The sequence below is a fragment of the Coregonus clupeaformis genome, chromosome 29, assembly GCF_020615455.1.
Source record: "Coregonus clupeaformis isolate EN_2021a chromosome 29, ASM2061545v1, whole genome shotgun sequence".
NCBI classification, from domain to species: Eukaryota; Metazoa; Chordata; class Actinopteri; order Salmoniformes; family Salmonidae; genus Coregonus; species Coregonus clupeaformis.
Window position 1 is genome coordinate 4,428,817 of NC_059220.1, and position 20,540 is coordinate 4,449,356.

At 45.3% G+C, this 20,540-nt stretch overlaps 1 protein-coding gene across 1 annotated transcript in view; it reads left to right on the plus strand.

The window, feature by feature from the left end:
- LOC123482209 (adhesive plaque matrix protein-like) overlaps positions 1–19,721 on the plus strand; it is a 37,043-nt gene extending 17,322 nt beyond the window's left edge. The window contains exons 2-3 of the mRNA XM_045209035.1: positions 17,375–18,375; positions 18,506–19,721. Of these exons, the coding sequence (XP_045064970.1) occupies positions 17,375–18,375; positions 18,506–19,721 (2,217 nt within the window). The remainder of the gene's footprint in view (positions 1–17,374; positions 18,376–18,505) is intronic.
- Positions 19,722–20,540: the final 819 nt, after the last annotated feature.

The following is a 20,540-nucleotide window of genomic DNA, read 5'->3' on the forward strand; positions in this document are numbered from 1 at the left end:
AAAAATATAACTGTTTGGCCATAATGACCATCGTTATGTTTGGAGGAAAAAGGGGAAGGCTTGCAAGCCGAAGAACACCATCCCAACCGTGAAGCACGGGGGTGGCAGCATCATGCTGTGGGGGTGCTTTGCTGCAGGAGGGACTGGTGCACTTCACAAAATAGATGGCATCATGAGGAAGGAAAATTATGTGGATATATTGAAGCAACATCTCAAGACATCAGTCAGGACGTTGAAGCTTGGTCGCAAATGGATCTTCCAAATGGACTATGACCCCAAGCATACTTCCAAAGTTGTGGCAAAATGGCTTAAGGACAACAAAGTCAAAGTATTGGAGTGGCCATCACAAAGCCCTGACCTCAATCCTATAGAAAATGTTTGGGCAGAACTGAAAAAGCATGTGCGAGCAAGGAGGCCTACAACCCTGACTCAGTTACACCAGCTCTGTCAGGAGGAATGGGCCAAAATGTCACCCAACTTATTGTGGGAAGCTTGTGGAAGGCTACCTGAAACGTTTGACTCAAGTTAAAACATTTAAAGGCAACGCTACCAAATACTAATTGAGTGTATGTAAACTTCTGACCCACTGGGAATGTGATTAAACAAATAAAAGCTGAAATAAATATTTCTCTCTAGTATTATTCTGACATTTCACATTCTTAAAATAAAGTGGTGATCCTGACTGACCTAAGACAGGCAATTTTTACTAGGATTAAATGTCAGGAATTGTGAAAAACAGAGTTTAAATGTATTTGGCTAAGGTGTATGTAAACTTCCGACTTCAACTGTACATACAGTGGGGAAAAAAGTATTTAGTCAGCCACCAATTGTGCAAGTTCTCCCACTTAAAAAGATGAGAGAGGCCTGTAATTTTCATCATAGGTACACGTCAACTATGACAGACAAAATGAGAAAAATTAATCCAGAAAATCACATTGTAGGATCTTTAATGAATTTATTTGCAAATTATGGTGGAAAATAAGTATTTGGTCAATAACAAAAGTTTCTCAATACTTTGTTATATACCCTTTGTTGGCAATGACACATGTCAAACGTTTTCTGTAAGTCTTCACAAGGTTTTCACACACTGTTGCTGGTATTTTGGCCCATTCCTCCATGCAGATCTCCTCTAGAGCAGTGATGTTTTGGGGCTGTCGCTGGGCAACACGGACTTTCAACTCCCTCCAAAGATTTTCTATGGGGTTGAGATCTGGAGACTGGCTAGGCCACACCAGGACCTTGAAATGCTTCTTACGAAGCCACTCCTTCGTTGACCGGGCGGTGTGTTTGGGATCATTGTCATGCTGAAAGACCCAGCCACGTTTCATCTTCAATGCCCTTGCTGATGGAAGGAGGTTTTCACTAAAAATCTCACAATACATGGCCCCATTCATTCTTTCCTTTACACGGATCAGTCGTCCTGGTCCCTTTGCAGAAAAACAGCCTCAAAGCATGATGGAAGGAGGTTTTCACTCAAAATCTCATGATACATGGCCCTATTCATTCTTTCCTTTACACGGATCAGTCGTCCTGGTCCCTTTGCAGAAAAACAGCCCCAAAGCTTGATGTTTCCACCCCCATGCTTCACAGTAGGTATGGTGTTCTTTGGATGCAACTCAGCATTCTTTGTCCTCCAAACACGACGAGTTGAGTTTTTACTAAAAAGTTATATTTTGGTTTCATCTGACCATATGACATTCTCCCAATCCTCTTCTGGATCATCCAAACGCACTCTAGCAAACTTCAGATGGGCCTGGACATGTACTGGCTTAAGCAGGGGGACACGTCTGGCACTGCAGGATTTGAGTCCCTGGCGGCGTAGTGTGTTACTGATGGTAGGCTTTGTTACTTTGGTCCCAGCTCTCTGCAGGTCATTCACTAGGTCCCCCCGTGTGGTTCTGGGATTTTTGCTTGTGATCATTTTGACCCCACGGGGTGAGATCTTGCGTGGAGTCCCAGATCGAGGGAGATTATCAGTGGTCTTGTATGTCTTCCATTTCCTAATAATTGCTCCCACAGTTGATTTCTTCAAACCAAGCTGCTTACCTATTGCAGATTCAGTCTTCCCAGCCTGGTGCAGGTCTACAATTTTGTTTCGGGTGTCCTTTGACAGCTCTTTGGTCTTGGCCATAGTGGAGTTTGGAGTGTGACTGTTTGAGGTTGTGGACAGGTGTCTTTTATACTGATAACAAGTTCAAACAGGTGCCATTAATACAGGTAACGAGTGGAGGACAGAGGAGCCTCTTAAAGAAGAAGTTACAGGTCTGTGAGAGCCAGAAATCTTGCTTGTTTGTAGGTGACCAAATTTGCAAATAAATTCATTAAAAATCCTACAATGTGATTTTCTGGATTTCTTTTCTCAATTTGTCTGTCATAGTTGACGTGTACCTATGATGAAAATTACAGGCCTCTCTCATCTTTTTAAGTGGGAGAACTTGCACAATTGGTGGCTGACTAAATAATTTTTTTCCCCATGGTAAATTACAAAATCTCTCAACAGGAGAAGCTTGAGAAGGAGCGCTCAAACACAAACACTTTTCATTATTGCAGGAAATCACTTCCCTTTTCAACTTACATGCGCACCAACAAAGAAAGTTGTCCAAATTAATTCAACATCAGCTAAGGAATGCATGCGGTTAATGCAACATACCCGCAAGGCCCCACAAAGTTCTACACACCGGCAATACACGCTCATCGAAAAATCCCCCATGGCAAAACAAAAACATGTTGTGCAATATAGGCCTGTTCATTAATGATGCTCTACAACATCTGCCCCAGGTTTCCTTAAACCATAGGTCATAGACCATGAACACTCCATAGCCCAGGCAGATCGCTCAAGAGTGACTTCGAAATTGGACTTCTTTCCATGTCCTTCAAAAACATCCACTAGGAGCAACAGTGAGCGCTGCTACCATCAAGTAAATCAATTAAAATAAAATCAAAGTTTGCTTGGTTTTTGCCCAGGGGGGTTGGCAGATGGGCTTAATCCCAATCTGTAAAATGATATGTGATGTCTAAATCTCCCTTCTCTGTGGCCTTCTCTCTGCCATCTGCATGATCGATCATCAACGCTCAGGGTGGGGACAGACAGCGCATCTCAGCATGGAGTTCACAATGCATGTATCATCTCCACTTGCTCACCTTTTTTTTATTGTGACAGGTAGGTCTACATTTGCTGCAGCCTAGACTTTGCTACAGTCATATATGGACTGAATGACTCATTTACACATCTCCATCTGCCTTTTGGTGTTACCTTATTTTATTTATTTGTAAAGATATATATTTTTTATTGCAGCTGCAGTTTTAAAACAGCCTATCACTCGAATAGTGTTGCTTTAAATCAGTGCGCACGCCAGCACTCTTTCGCAGTCTTTCTCTCTCTCCATCAATTCCATTCAAATTGTATCCAAAATTGACAATCCTGTTCTAGATGTATACATAGCCCTGTACATAGATGTCCTAGCCTACCTCTTTCAGGTAATACATTCAATACAGTATTAGCCTCATATTTAGCTAATGAATGATGGGTTATGCATAAGCTTTTAATGTATAGCCTCTGTCTCTTGTGCGCTCCGCTGGCTCCTTAGCTCTTGGAGTCCCAGGAAAAAGGCAAGCTAGACTAGGATAGCTTGGTGGACATTTTTCTTGTTGCATTCTTATATGAATAGACTATTGGGAGAGAGGGATGCAAGCTCTTGTTTGCTGAATGTTAAATACAGCAGACAATAGAACTCACAGGGAGGATGGAAGACGAGAGAACACCGATGGCGGTTGGCTATAGCAGTTATTTATTCAGACCCATAACCATTCAATCTTCGTGAAGAGAAGTGAAGGCCGTCTGCATCTTATAATAATAATAATATGCCATTTAGCAGACGCTTTTATCCAAAGCGACTTACATTATTTTGTGTGTGGGTGGTCCCGGGGATCGAACCCACTACCTTGGCGTTACAAGCGCCGTGCTCTAACAGCTGAGCTACAGAGGCCCACATCTTATTAAAGTCCTGTATTATTCAAGCATGTCATTAGAATGGTGAAGATAAGGAAACGTATTTAATTGAACTGTTGAAAGCGAGGAAGGAATGAAGCAACAATAGAGAGAGAAAGAGGGGGCAGGCTAATACGCCTGTCGCACAACATTAGGGGAAATATTATGAAAGGTGTACATGCGTCAGCCTATTAATTATAAAAATGTAAAGTATGCCCCTATTATATTTTCAAAATTAAAATACAATTTGCTAGCCTATAATTTTTACTTTGTAGGCTGCATGTCCTGCACCAGCATCTCGTGTTCTCTCCCAGCTTCATGGTTTGAACGAGGTGCATAATTCCAGTCCGTATAATACAGTACAGGCTAAAACAATACGGTACACTAATACAGTCCACACAAAAAAAAATATTAGCCTATAGGAGCTTTTTTAAATGTATTTACCATAGAGAGCATCGCTACATCTATGGGCTTTTATGTTTTTCTGTCGTGGGTAATGTGCAGCAGCCTATATGTCATAGGCTATGTATTGGATAATGTCACTATCATCTGGGCTTTTTGGGCTTGGATTCATAAAATCCCTTGTGGGGCTCATAACATTATTTTTCATGCCGATCAAAGCTCTACTCAAATCCAGACATATTTATATGCTTTATGCTTTAGAATGACACTTCCGGTTTGGGTGGGAAATACCAGGTTACCTGGGAGAAAGTGATTTATTCATTTGTAAAATGTACAATTAAACCCTAACACACACACACACACACACACACACACACACACACACACACACACACACACACACACACACACACACACACACACACACACAGATACTAAACACACACACACACACACAGTGATACTACACACACACACACCGTACACCACACACAAAGATCCTTAGTCCCCTCTAACACAATGGTTCTGGGAACATTCTAAAGTAAATTTAGAATTCCTGCTCACACATAGTTTGAATGGAATCGTAAGGAAGCATTTTATTTCTGTACCAAAACATGCAAGAGAAGACCACAGATTCTAACTCTTTCCTGCTCACACATAGTGTGATGGAAGGAGTCAGGCGCATGAGGGTAATCACAGAATACAGAGTTTATTCCGTCTTTACAAAACAGGCACAGGGGAAACTATCATCCCTGGCAATACACTGTAACGGTATCTCCATAGAATACATAGGCACAGGGGAAACTATCATCCCTGGCAATACACTGTAACGGTATCTCCATAGAATACATAGGCACAGGGGAAACTATCATCCCTGGCAATACACTGTAACGGTATCTCCATAGAATACATAGGCACAGGGGAAACATCTACCCGGGCAACAAAATGGTACGAGTAGCTCCACCGAGCTACACTACTCTCACAAATAAACCCACAATGACAAGGGGGCAGAGGGAACACTTATACACAAATGGAATGATAAATATAGGAGGGGCAGTGGTTAGTACGCCGGTGATGATGAGCGCCGAAGCCTGCCCGAACAAGGAGGGGAGGCAGCCTCCGCGGAAGTCGTGTCACATAGTTTGAATAGAATCGTAAGGAAGCATTTTATTTCTGTACCAAAACATGCAAGAGAAGACCACAGATTCTAACTCTTTCTCTCCCCTTGTCCGACAGAGACATGGGCTAGTCTACTGTAGCTAGCGCCAGCTAGAGTTGGTTGTCAATTACTATTTTTTTGGGCTGAATTTAGCTTTTGAGACGTTTTTTAATTGAATGCACAATATATTATATATATATTATATATTATATATATTATATATTTCTGCATAAAGGTGGGGAAAAGAAGTGGGAAAAACTAACAATAAACACACAATAACACTGTGCCATTATATTAATAGCATTCTAGGAAGGAAAACATTGCAACACATCTCCTGGCTGGCTCACACAATGCTAATGTTTCTGCTTCAGCTAGCTCTAATGTATGGACCGATTAGCGACTATAGCCAGAGGGAGAACAGGCCTGGTCTACAGCAGAGCACTGAAACAATGGGAATGTGCACTATAAAATATTAATCATGTTTATGTTGAGGAACAGTCCGTCCCTCTCCAATGTTGACTGACTGCGGCTGTCTTTACATTCTATAATACCTCCCGAGGGGCGCAGTGGTCTAAGGCACTGCAACGCAGTGCTAGCTGTGCCACTAGAGATCCTGGTTCAAAACCAGGCTCTGTCGTAGCCGGCCGCGACCGGGAGACCCATGGGGCGGCGCACAATTGGCCCAGTGTCGTCCAGGGTAGGGGAGGGAATGGCCGGCAGGGATGTAGCTCAGTTGGTAGAGCATGGCGTTTGCAACGCCAGGGTTGTGGGGTTCGATTCCCACAGGGGGCCAGTATATAAAAATAAAATAATGTATGCACTCACTAACTGTAAGTCGCTCAGGATAAGAGCGTCTACTAAAATGTAAATGTAAATATCTGATATAGTATTGGCTACATATCAAATTGCCCCTTTGGGGATCAATAAAGTATAATTGTGCTACTGTCATAGAATGGCCAGCACCATACCAGCAGCATACAACCCTGTATCCCACTGCTGGCTTGCCTCTGAAGGTAAGCAAGGTTGGTCCTGGTCGGTCCCTGGATGGGAGACCAGGTGGTGTTGGAGGGCCAGTAGGAGGCACTCATTCCTCTGGTCTAAAAAAAAATAATGCCCCAGGGCATTGATTGGGAACATTGCCCTTTGTAGGGTGCCGTCTTTCGGATGGGACGTTAAACGGGTGACCTGACGCTCTGTGGTCACTAAAGATCCCATGGCACTTATCGTAAGAGTAGGGGTGTTAACACCGGTGTCCTGGCTAAATTCCCAATCTGGCCCTCATACCATCATGGCCACCTTATCATCCCCAGCTTCCAATTGGCTCATTCATCCCCCTGTAACTATTCCCCAGGTTGTTGCTGTAAATGAGAATGTGTTCTCAGTCAACTTACCTGGTAAAATACAAAAACGGGTTCAGTCATAGTCTGAAGCAGGTATGTATGGGGGCATAAGGCTGGATGGTAAAACGGCTACTCTACCAGTATGCATCTTGTTAAGAAACCTAAAGATTCCAGTCTCCTATTGCATGACAGACTTTCTATCTTCTCCCTGTCAGACACTCAGATCCATGGCTCCTTAGGGACAGACAGAGGGCCAAGTCAGGGCCAGGGACTGGGACAGGCTCTCTGTCCCCAGAGACAGGCCTACCGAGTGGGATTCCACTTGGGAGTTTATCGCATTGCCATTCTCTGCCTTGGCCTCCTCAACTGTGTGTGTGTGTGTGTGTGGCTCCAAACATAGTGTTTTATTGGAGTCTTGACGTTGATGGATCGACGCAGCCATAAGTGCTGACGAATGTGAGCGTCAATCTTGTAAAGGTTATGGTGAAAGAGGTGGCCATGTGCTAAAAGCATTTTAATTAGCTCTCAATCAGCTTATTAATCAAATGGGGATAAAATCAATTAGATATTGATTATGAAATGAATAATGTCACTCAAACACTAGGCCTAAGTGAGGACACACACACTGCTACTGTTCAGGCTGCCACTGCCTGTTGGGGAGAAAGAAAAAAAACTTAAATGACAGAAACGTTCAGGATTTATATGTTGTTGGAACTTTCTAGCGCTGCTCTGAATGGTGGGATGCAAATGTTAAACACTCCAATTTCACTCCATCAACTATCCCCGGGCGCCTGCCTCAGCCCTGTTGGGCGAAACAGCGTGGCTGAGAGGTCTTGAAGGTCGGTAGTTATGTATCCCTGTATTTAAATATGTCCCTCACAACATAACGGTTAGAGCTGTTTGGCCTGTTGCACAATCACAGCTCATGCTTATCAAAGCAGCCTCTCTCTCTCTCTCTCTCTCTCTCTCTCTCTCTCTCTCTCTCTCTCTCTCTCTCTCTCTCTCTCTCTCTCTCTCTCTCTCTCTCTCTCTCTCTCTCTCTCTGTCTCTCTCTCTGTCTCTCTCTCTATCTCTGCATGTAACACAACAGTAATGCTGCCAGACTGTGGGACAGTGGTCAGTGCTGCTCTCTAGTGTTGAACAGTGCTAACTGCATGCTCAATTTTCCAATACATTTTACATTTTAGTCTTCTCCTGAAGGGGTAGTACTCCAGTACTACGTGAGAAGGTCCAGTCACACACATTTCCTCTAGTGGCAAAAGGTCCGGATGGATAATGTCATGTATCGGCGTAGTAACAAACCCCCACCTCGCGACCCCATGCAAACCCCAAACTGTTCAAACTGTTCACACCCTTGGTATCACTTTTACATGATACCAGAGGTCGAGGCCTGACGTAAATGAGATGACGTGTTATTAACTATTTAAACTACTAAGTTTACCAATTTACAAATAGTGTATTATGTTTTTATGCCATATGTTAGGATCTAAATTCTAGTCCACAGAGTGATAATTAAAGGGCATTGCTTAGTGACCTCATTTCCACTACATCTCCCTAGTCAACTAAGCCGTACTGAAGCCACATCTTCCGTCCCCAATCTCTCTTGTGAAGATGGGGAGAGGGGTATGTCAGTTATAAAAAGATGTTCTGCGTTTTTTTACACAAAGATCAACTGTACTAGTTATTCAGGCTCTGGTCTTGTCCCGTCTTGATTACTGTCTGGTAATGTGGTCAGGTGCAGCAAAGAAAGACCTAGCAAAGCTGCAGCTGGCTCAAAACAGAGCAGCACGCCTTGCCCTTAACTGCACACACAGAACTAACATCAACAACATGCATTATAGTCTTTCCTGGTTGAGGGTTGAGGAGAAATGGACTACTTCTCTTCTAGTCTTTTTAAGAAACACCTGTGTGTTGAAAATGCCTAACCACTTGTATAATCTATTTGCATACACTTCAAACAGACATACATACCCCACCAGACACGCCACTGTGGGTTTCTTCACGGTACCCAAACCAAAAACAGATTTAATGCTTTGCTCAGTTATGTATAGAGCCATGTCATCGTGGAATGCTCTGCCACCAGAGGTCACTCAGGCAAAAAGCAAGTTTAGCTTTAAAAAACAGATAGAAAACATGTTGTATCACAGCGCCTCTTCTCTTTCTAAAGATCTAATTTAACTGTAAGAACATTAATATGTACTGACAATACAAAACATTAAAGAACACCATGACATAGATTGACCAGGTGAATCCAGGTGAAAGCTATGATCCCTTATTGATGTCACCTGTTAAATCCACTTCAATCAGTGTAGATGAAGGGGAGGAGACAGGTACAAAAAATGATGTTCAAGCCTTGAGACAATTGAGACATGGATTGTGTATGTGTGCCATTCAGAGAGTGAACGGGCAAGACAAAATATTTAAGTGCCTTTGAACGGGGTATGGTAGTAGGTGCCAAGCATACCGGTTTGAGTGTGTCAAGAACTGCAACGCTGCTGGGTTTTTCCACACTCAACAATTTCCTGTGTGTATCAATAATGGTCCACCACCCAAAGGACATCCAGCAAACTTGACACAACTGTGCATTCAAGTCAACATGGCCCAGCATCCCTGTGGAACACTTTTGACAGAGTCCATGCCCCGACGAATTGAGGCTGTTCTGAGGGCGAAAGGGGGTGCAACTCAATATTAGGAAGGTGTTCCTAATGTTTGGTATACTTTTTTTTTTATCTCTTGGTGTCTTTCCAATATATAACTTTTATTGAATTTTTTTATTTTGAATTGAATGTATGTTGTTCTTCTCTATAACTGTTCTGTACTTTATTATTATTTTTTTTTATTTTTAGTCATTTAGCAGACGCTCTTATCCAGAGCGACTTACAGGAGCAATTAGGGTTAAGTGCCTTGCTCAAGGGCACATCGACAGGTTTTTCCACCTAGTCGGCTCGGGGATTAGAACCAGCGACCTTTCAGTTACTGGCACAACGCTCTTACCCACTAAGCTACCTGCCTGTCACCTTTGTCATGTATTTGTACGTTTTATGTGGACCCCAGGAAGAGTAGCTGCTGCATGTGCAATAACTAATGGGGATCCTAATAAACTAACCTCTCTTCAGGCTAAAGGAGAAACACACATGAGCGCACACACACCCACAGGGCCAATGCACAGTAAATGACAATTACACTTCTCCCCGAGCCTTCCAGCCTGCTCTCAAATCTAATGTTGCTCATTAATAACTTGAGAGGAAAAGCCAATAGGGCAAATAACACACTCTCCAATACTCGAAGGTATAAGTCAATCAATTAGGAACCAAACCACTCATCCACCAGGCCAAACGCCCTAATGAATGAACAATGTAATGCAAAGTCAATGGGATCACAGCTTTTATTTAACTAACTGAAGTAGAATACCCAGGGTAAAGGAGAGACAACAGAGATGGATCCTTCTGGAAGGACAGTCAATGGACAACTTAAAATGAGCAATAAACCAGCTCAATTCTTAATACTGAAACTGATATTACTGATCAAATCAAATCACATTTTATTGTTCACATACACATATTTAGCAGATGTCATTGTGGGTGTAGCAAAATGCTTGTGTTCCTAGCTCCAACAGTGCAGCAATATCTAACAATTCACAACAATACACACAAATCTAAAAGTAAAATAATGTATATATAAATATTAGGACAAGCAATGTCGGAGTGGCATTGACTAAAATACAGTAGAATAGAATAGAGTACATACATATGAGATGAGTAAAGCAGTATGTAAACATTATTAAAGTGACCAATGTTCCATTATTAAAGTGGCCAGTGATTCCATGTCTATGTATATAGGGCAGCAGCTTCTAAGGTGCAGGGTTGAGGGGTGGGCTCCCGAGTGGTGCAGCGGTCTAAGGCCACTGCATCTCAGTGCTTGAGGCGTCACTACAGACCCCCCCTGGTTCGATTTCAGGCTGTATCACAACCGGCCGTGATTGGGAGTCCCATAGGGCAGCGCACAATTGGCACCAGCGTCGTCCGGGTTTGGCCGGTGTAGGCCGACATTGTAAATAAGAATTTGTTCTGAACTGACCTGCCTAGTTAAATAAAAGGTTAAATAAAGAATAAGCGGGTGGTAGCTGGATAGTGATGGCAAACATGACCTGAGAGGTGAGCATCACAGTGAGTATGTTTACTGCTGCCAGCCACACATAAAGTATTACTGGCCATAGCTTGACTGGATGGATTGTATTCACAATGACTTTGGGCATATACTGTTTAACTCAAGGTTTTTCATCTTTGATTTCTCTTGAGAAAAAAAACAGCTCCATAATCAGTACTAGCTTAAAGGTCCTCGGTCCCAGCTTTGATGCACCTGTACTGACCTCGCCTTCTGGATGATAGCGGGGTGAACAGGCAGTGGCTCGGGTGGTTGTTGTCCTTGATGATCATTTTGGCCTTCCTGTGACATCAGGTGCTGTAGGTGTCCTGGAGGGCGGGTAGTTTGCCCCCGGTGATGCGTTGGGCAGACCGCACCACTCTCTGGAGAGCCCTGCGGTTGCGGGCGGTGCAGTTGCCGTACCATGCGGTGATACAGCCCGACAGGATGTCAATTGTGCATCTGTAAAAGTTTGTGAGGGTTTTAGGTGCCAAGCCAAATTTCTTCAGCCTCCTTAAGTCCACGATTATCTTCTTTGTTTTGTTGACATTGAGGGAGAGGTTATTTTCCCGGCACCACTCTCCCAGGGCCTTTACCTCCTCTCTATAGGCTGTCTCGTCATAGTTGGTAATCAGGCCTACTACTGTTGTGTCGTCTGCAAACTTGATGATTGAGCTTAGAGTGTACTATGGTGTTGAATGCTGAGCTATAGTCAATGAACAGCATTCTTACATAGGTATTTCTCTTGTCCAGATGGGATAGGGCAGTGTGCAGTGCGATGGCGATTGCATCGTCTGTGGATCTATTGGGGCGGTAAGCAAATGGAAGTGGGTCTAGGATGTCAGGTAAGGTAGAGGTGATATGATCCTCAACTAGCCTCTCAAAGCACTTCATGATGACAGAAGTGAGTGCTACTGGGCAATAGTAATTTAGTTCAGTTACCTTTGCTTTCTTGGGTACAAGAACAATGGTGGACATCTTGAAGCAAGTGGGGGCAGCAGACTGGGATAGGGAGAGATTGAATATGTCCGTAAACACTCCAGCCAGCTGGTCTGCCCATGATCTGAGGACGCGGCTAGGGATGCCGTCTGTGCCGGCAGCCTTGCGAGGGTTAACATGCTTAAATGCCTTACTCACGTCGGCCACGAAGAAGGAGAGCCCACAGTCCTTGGTAGTGGGCCGCGTCGGTGGCACTGTGTTATCCTCAAAGCGGGCGAAGAAGGTGTTTAGCTTGTTTGGAAGCAATACGTATGTGTCCGCGACGTGGATGGTTTTCCCTTTGTAGTCCGTGATTGTCTGTAGACCCTGCTACATACGTCTCATGTCTGAGCCATTGAATTGCGACTCCACTTTGTCTCTATACTGATGTTTTGCCTGTTTGATGGCCTTACGGAGGGAATAACTACACTGTTTGTATTCGGCCATATTCCCAGTCACCTTGCCATAGTTAAATGCGGTGGGTCGCGCTTTCAGTTTTGCGCGAATGCTGCCATCTATCCACGGTTTCTGGTTTGGGTACGTTTTAATAGTCACGGTGGGTACAACATCTCCTATACACTTCCTGATGAACTCAGTCACCGTATCTGTGTATTTGTCAATGTTATTCTCAGAGGCTACCCGGAACATATCCCAGTCCGCGTGATCAAAACAATCTTGAAGCGTGGATTCCAATTGGTCAGACCAGCATTGAATAGTCCTTAGCACGGGTACTTCCTGTTTGAGTTTCTGCCTATAGGAAGGGAGGAGCAAAATGGATTTGTGACCAGATTTGCCGAAGGGAGGGTGGTGGGCCTTGTAGGTCGAGTGTTTTAGCAGCGCGAGTACTACAGACAATGTGTTGATAGAACTTTGGTAGCGTTTTCCTCAAATTTGCTTTGTTAAAATCCGCAGCTACAATAAATGCGGTCTCAGAATATGTGGTTTCCAGTTTGCCTAAAGTCCAGTGAAGTTCTTTGATGGCCGTCGTGGTATCGGCTTGAGGGGGAATATACATGGCTGTGACTATAACCGAAGAGAATCATCTTGGGAGGTAATATGGTCAGCATTTGATTGTGAGGTATTCTAGGTCAGGTGAACAAAAGGACTTGAGTTCCTGTATGTTATCACAATCATGAAACAAACACCCCCGCCTTACTTCTTCCCGGAGAGTATATTATTTCTGTCTGTGCAATATACTGAGAACCCAGCTGGCTGTATGGCGAAAGACAGCATATCCCGAGAGAGCCATGTTTCCGTGAAACAGAGTATGTTACAATCCCTCACATCTCTCTGGAAGGAGATCTCGCCCTGAGCTCGTCTACTTTATTATCCAGAGACTGAACATTAGCGAGTGATATACTCGGAAGCGGTGGATGGTGTGTGCACCTCCTGAGTCGGACTAGAAGTCCACTCCAAATACCTCTTATCTGCAGGCGGTGTTTTGGATCAGCCTCTGGAATCAGTTCAATTGCCCTGGGGGGTACGAACAAAGGATCTAATTCGGGAAAGTCGTATTCCCAGTCGTAATGCTGGTGAGTTACTGCCGCTCTAATATCCAAAAGTTATTTCCGTCTGTATGTAATAACACAAAAAAGTTCCTGGGCTAATAATGTAAGAAATAACACACAAAAAAACAAAATACTGCAACATTGCTTAGGAGCTAGAAGCAGAGCTGCCATGTCTGTCGGCACCATTTTGTTCATATGACTGGTGCATCTAACAGAGACATGGCCTAACACCATACGTCCCACTGTGTGTTCATATGACTGGAGCATTTAACAGAGACACGGCCTAACACCATACGTCCCACTGTGTGTTTATATGACTGGAGCATCTAACAGAGACTCAGCCTAACACCAACTGTTTCATTTACCTTAGAGAAACAAATTAATGGTTTGCCATCGAACCATCTAAACTGCTTTTCCGTTTCAGAACCTCGCTCTAGATCTTTCTTTCTTTTCAGAGGCCCTGTTTGTTTTAATAGGAGGGTAGTGTTACAGTTTTCAGCAGAGGAGCTCAGAGGAGGTACTGTGAGTGTCTTATCTTTGCCCTGAGGAGAAGGTGCTGTGAGTGTCTTATCTTTGCAATGAGGAGAAGGTGCTGTGTGTTGAATTAGCATGAAACCCACCTTCAAAATGGCCACCCTAGAAATAGAAAGTCAGTCTTGTTTATGTGGCTGCCTTTTCGCAGCGCAGCTGGGATAAAACAGGAATCAGCTCTGTTTGACCTCTCTCTCTATGACATGGCTTTGTCTGGGTTTTTTTCCTCCTCCCGCTCTCGTTCGCCCATGCAACCCTTTTTCAAAATGCTGCTGTTTTTGTGAAGACGAGCGCAACAATGAAACATCTGTGTAACTTTTGTCACGCTCGCTCTCCGCCATTTCCTGGTACCCAGGGTGCATTTCTCATCTCTCAGCATAGTAACCAAATGCCGCTTCTCTCCACTGCTCTCCCATTGTCTCCCATCAACATCACTCTCTGTCTGATAGAGTTAAATCTACACGTACAGAGAGCTCTTCTTACATCTGCCTGGAATGGAATGGAATAGAATGAGATGGAATAGAATGGGATGGAATAGAATAGAATCTAATAGAACGGGATAAAATAGAATAGAATAGAATAGAATGGGATGAAATAGAATAGAATGGGATATAATATAATATAATAGAATGGGATATAATATAATAGAATGGAATGGGATGGAATAGAATAGAATGGGATATAATATAATAGAATGGAATGGGATGGAATAGAATAGAAAGGGATATAATATAATAGAATGGAATGGAATAAAAAAGCGTACCTCTTATCTCTGTATTAATCATGTTTGCAAAGAAAAACGGCAGCTAAGTCATATGTGGTTATTTGTTTAAATAGTATTGTTTCATTGTCTGGAGCCAGAGGCACATTTCCACATTGTATAACCAGTTGTTCTGACTCTATTTCAATCTCTGTAATGAGCGCTGTGGCTGAGCTGGAAGGTTGTTTTCCCTGCTGCACACCAAACACTTCCCCAACAGACAGCACCATTAACCCCCTTTATCCAAACACATGCAACTCTGCCCCCCCTCACACAGACACACACACACACACACACATACACAAACACACCGCTTCGCTACAGTAGCCAGTATCCACCATGCATTATTCATGAGGGCTAAGTAAGCCACATTTAATTTGCCAATCAGCTGCTGGCGTGGTGGGTAATGAGATGCTAATAGCTGAGGAGCCTGCATTCCCCGAGCCAGAGGCCCACACACACACACACACACACACACACACACACACACACACACACACACACACACACACACACACACACACACACACTCACACACCCACAATTCCCAGAGCCAGAGGCCCTTATAGTGCCTGAGAGAGCCAGGGAGAGGCGGAGAGGGAGAGATAAAGTGTTGAGGGTGGAATAATCACACACACTGATAACACGCTCTGCATTAGCCAGCTCCAAGCTTTGTTGATGCCTTGTCCTCTCCTCTGAGCTTTGTTGATGTCAATCAATCAAATGTATTTATAAAGCCCTTTTTTACATCAGCAGATGTCAACTAACCCCAAACTGTTGTTGTTCTTCTACTCACTGGGTCTTCTAATCATCAGAGTCAGCGAGGGAGCGGGCCTGATACACACACAGACTCCTGTACTCACAAATGCACTCACACACATGCATACGCCCATATTCACAAACACACACACATACACAGCCAACAATGCTGTCCCATCAGGTCCTCATATCTCACGTTGCCATCAGGTCCTCATATCTCACGTTGCCATCAGGTCCTCATATCCCACGTTGCCATCAGGTCCTCATATATCACGTTGCCATCAGGTCCTCATATCTCACGTTGCCATCAGGTCCTCATATCTCACGTTTCTCATATCTCACGTTTCTAATATCTCACATTGCCATCAGGTCCTCATTTCCCACGTTGCAATCAGGTCCTCATATCTCAAGTTGCCATCAGGTCCTCATATCCCACGTTGCCATCAGGGCCTCTTATCGCACGTTGCCATCAGGCCCTCATATCAGGCCCTCTTATCACACGTTGCCATCACAGGCCCTCATATCCCACATTGCCATCAGGCCCTCATATCCCACGTTGCCATCATGCCCTCATATCAGGCCCTCATATCCCACGTTGCCATCAGGCCCTCATATCAGGCCCTCATATCCCACGTTGCCATCAGGCCCTCATATCTCACATTTCTCATATCTCACGTTTCTAATATCCCACGTTGCCATCAGGGCCTCTTATCCCACGTTGCCATCAGGCCCTCATATCAGGCCCTCTTATCACACGTTGCCATCACAGGCCCTCATATCCCACATTGCCATCAGGCCCTCATATCAGGCCCTCATATCCCACGTTGCCATCATGCCCTCAAATCAGGCCCTCATATCCCACGTTGCCATCAGGCCCTCATATCAGGCCCTCATATCCCACGTTGCCATCAGGTCCTCATATCTCACGTTTCTCATATCTCACATTTCTAATATCTCACATTGCCATCAGGTCCTCATTTCCCACGTTGCAATCAGGTCCTCATATCTCACGTTGCAATCAGGTCCTCATATCCCACGTTGCCATCAGGGCCTCTTATCCCACGTTGCCATCAGGCCCTCATATCAGGCCCTCTTATCACACGTTGCCATCACAGGCCCTCATATCCCACATTGCCATCAGGCCCTCATATCAGGCCTTAATATCCCACGTTGCCATCATGCCCTCATATCAGGCCCTCATATCCCACGTTGCCATCAGGCCCTCATATCAGGCCCTCATATCAGGCCCTCATATCCCACGTTGCCATCAGGCCCTCATATCAGGCCCTCTTATCCCACGTTGCCATCAGGCCCTCATATCAGGGCCTCTTATCCCACGTTGCCATCAGGCCCTCATATCAGGCCCTCTTATCCCACGTTGCCATCAGGCCCTCATATCAGGCCCTCATATCCCACGTTGCCATCAGGCCCTCATATCAGGCCCTCATATCCCACGTTGCCATCAGGCCCTCATATCAGGCCCTCATATCCCACGTTGCCTTCAGGCCCTCATATCAGGCCCTCATATCCCACGTTGCCATCAGGCCCTGATATCAGGCCCTCTTATCCCATCTTGCCATCAGGCCCTCATATCCCACGTTGCCATCAGGGCCTCTTATCTCACGTTGCCATCAGGTCCTCATATCTCACGTTGCCATCAGGTCCTCATATCCCACGTTGCAATCAGGTCGTCATATCTCACGTTGACATCAGGTCCTCATATCCCACGTTGCAATCAGGGCCTCTTATCCCACGTTGCCATCAGGCCCTCATATCAGTCCCTCTTATCACACGTTACCATCACAGGCCCTCATATCCCACATTGCCATCAGGCCCTCATATCAGGCCCTCATATCCCACGTTGCCATCAGGCCCTCAAATCAGGCCCTCATATCCCACGTTGCCATCAGGCCCTCATATCAGGCCCTCATATCCCACGTTGCCATCAGGCCCTCATATCAGGCCCTCTTATCCCACTTTGCCACATGGCCCTCATATCAGGCCCTCATATCCCACGTTGCCATCAGGCCCTCATATCAGGCACTCATATCCCACGTTGCCATCATGCCCTCATATCAGGCCCTCATATCCCACGTTGCCATCAGGCCCTCATATCAGGCCCTCTTATCCCACGTTGCCATCAGGCCCTCATATCAGGCCCTCTTATCCCATCTTGCCATCAGGCCCTCATTTCCCATGTTGCCATCAGGCCCTCATATCAGGCCCTCATATCCCATCTTGCCATCAGGCCCTCATATCCCACGTTGCCATCAGGGCCTCTTATCCCACGTTGCCATCAGGCCCTCATATCAGGCCCTCTTATCCCACGTTGCCATCAGGCCCTCATATCAGGCCCTCATATCCCACATTGCCATCAGGCCCTCATATCAGGCCCTCATATCCCACGTTGCCATCAGGCCCTCATATCAGGCCCTCATATCCCACGTTGCCATCAGGACCTCATATCAGGCCCTCATATCCCACATTGCCATCAGGCCCTCATATAAGGCCCTCATATCCCACGTTGCCATCAGGCCCTCATATCAGGCCCTCATATCCCACGTTGCCATCAGGCCCTCATATCAGGCCCTCTTATCCCACGTTGCCATCAGGCCCTCATATCAGGCCCTCATATCCCACGTTGCCATCAGGCCCTCATATCAGGCCCTCATATCCCGCGTTGCCATCATGCCCTCATATCAGGCCCTCATATCCCACGTTGCCATCAGGCCCTCATATCAGGCCCTCTTATCCAACGTTGCCATCAGGCCCTCATATCAGGCCCTCTTATCCCACGTTGCCATCAGGCCCTCATATCAGGCCCTCTTATCCCATCTTGCCATCAGGCCCTCATATCCCACGTTGCCATCAGGGCCTCTTATCCCACGTTGCCATCAGGCCATCATATCAGATCCTCTTATCCCACGTTGCCATCAGGCCCTCATATCAGGCCCTCATATCCCACGTTGCCATCAGGCCCTCATATCAGGCCCTCATATCCCACGTTGCCATCAGGCCCTCATATCAGGCCCTCATATCCCACGTTGCCATCAGGGCCATCATATCAGGCCCTCATATCCCACGTTGCCATCAGGCCTCATATCAGGCCCTCATATCCCACGTTGCCATCAGGCCCTCATATCAGGCCCTCATATCCCACGTTGCCATCAGGCCATCATATCAGGCCCTCATATCCCACGTTGCCATCAGGCCCTCATATCAGGCCCTCTTATCCCACGTTGCCATCAGGCCTCATATCAGGCCCTCATATCCCACGTTGCCATCAGGCCCCTCATATCAGGCCCTCATATCCCACGTTGCCATCATGCCCTCATATCAGGCCCTCATATCCCACGTTGCCATCAGGCCCTCATATCAGGCCCTCTTATCCCACGTTGCCATCAGGCCCTCATATCAGGCCCTCATATCCCACGTTGCCATCAGGCCCTCATATCAGGCCCTCTTATCCCACGTTGCCATCAGGCCCTCATATCAGGCCCTCTTATCCCATCTTGCCATCAGGCCCTCATTTCCCATGTTGCCATCAGGCCCTCATATCAGGCCCTCATATCCCATCTTGCCATCAGGCCCTCATATCCCACGTTGCCATCAGGGCCTCTTATCCCACGTTGCCATCAGGCCATCATATCAGGCCCTCTTAGCCCACGTTGCCATCAGGCCCTCATATCAGGCCTTCATATCCCACGTTGCCATCAGGCCCTCATATCAGGCCCTCATATCTCACGTTGCCATCAGGCCCTCATATCAGGCCCTCATATCCCACGTTGCCATCAGGCCATCATATCAGGCCCTCATATCCCACGTTGCCATCAGGCCCTCATATCAGGCCCTCATATCCCACGTTGCCATCAGGCCATCATATCAGGCCCTCATATCCCACGTTGCCATCAGGCCCTCATATCAGGCCCTCATATCCCACGTTGCCATCAGGCCCTCATATCAGGCCCTCATATCCCACGTTGCCATCAGGCCCTCATATCAGGCCCTCATATTCCACGTTGCCATCAGGCCCTCATATCAGGCCCTCATATTCCACGTTGCCATCAGGCCTGCTAAACAGAGCCAGTCAGAGAAGCATTTTCATCAGCCCATTAATAATGACTTCCCAGTACTTTACATTCACTCTGATTAATGCCACCTATTAGCCTTATCTGGATAAATGCTTGTTTACACACACACACAAACACACACACAAACGCTCATGTGCACACAAACATACGCTCACACACAAACACACACACAGTGTGTGTAAGAGAGAGAGGTCAGCCTGTGGGTAGTGTTGTATTCATACCATTGTAAATACAACCCATATTTATGTTTATTTATTTTCCCATTTGTACTTTAACTATTTGCACATTATTACAACACTGTTTATATACATAATATGACATTTGAAATGTCTCTCTCTCTCTCTCTCTCTCTCTCTCTCTCTCTCTCTCTCTCTCTCTCTCTCTCTCTCTCTCTCTCTCTCTCTCTCTCTCTCTCTCTCTCTCTCTCTCTCTCTCTCTCTCTCTCTCTCTCTCTCTCTCTCAATTCAATTCAATTCAATTCAATTTCAATTCAATTTAAGGGCTTTATTGGCATGGGAAACGTGTGTTAACTTTGCCAAAGCAAGTGAAGTAGATAGTAAACAAAGGTGAAATAAACAATAAATATTAACAGTAAACATTACACTCAGAAGTTTCAAAAGAATAAAGACATTTCAAATGTCATATTATGTATATATACAGTGTTGTAACAATGTGCAAATAGTTAAAGTACAAATGGGAAAATAAATCAACATAAATATGGGTTGTATTTACAATGGTGTTTGTTCTTCACTGGTTGCCCTTTTCTTGTGGCAACAGGTCACAAATCTTGCAGCTATGATGGCACACTGTGGTTTTTCACCCAGTAGATAAGGGAGTTTATCAAAATTGGGTTTGTTTTCGAATTCTTTGTGGATTGCTGT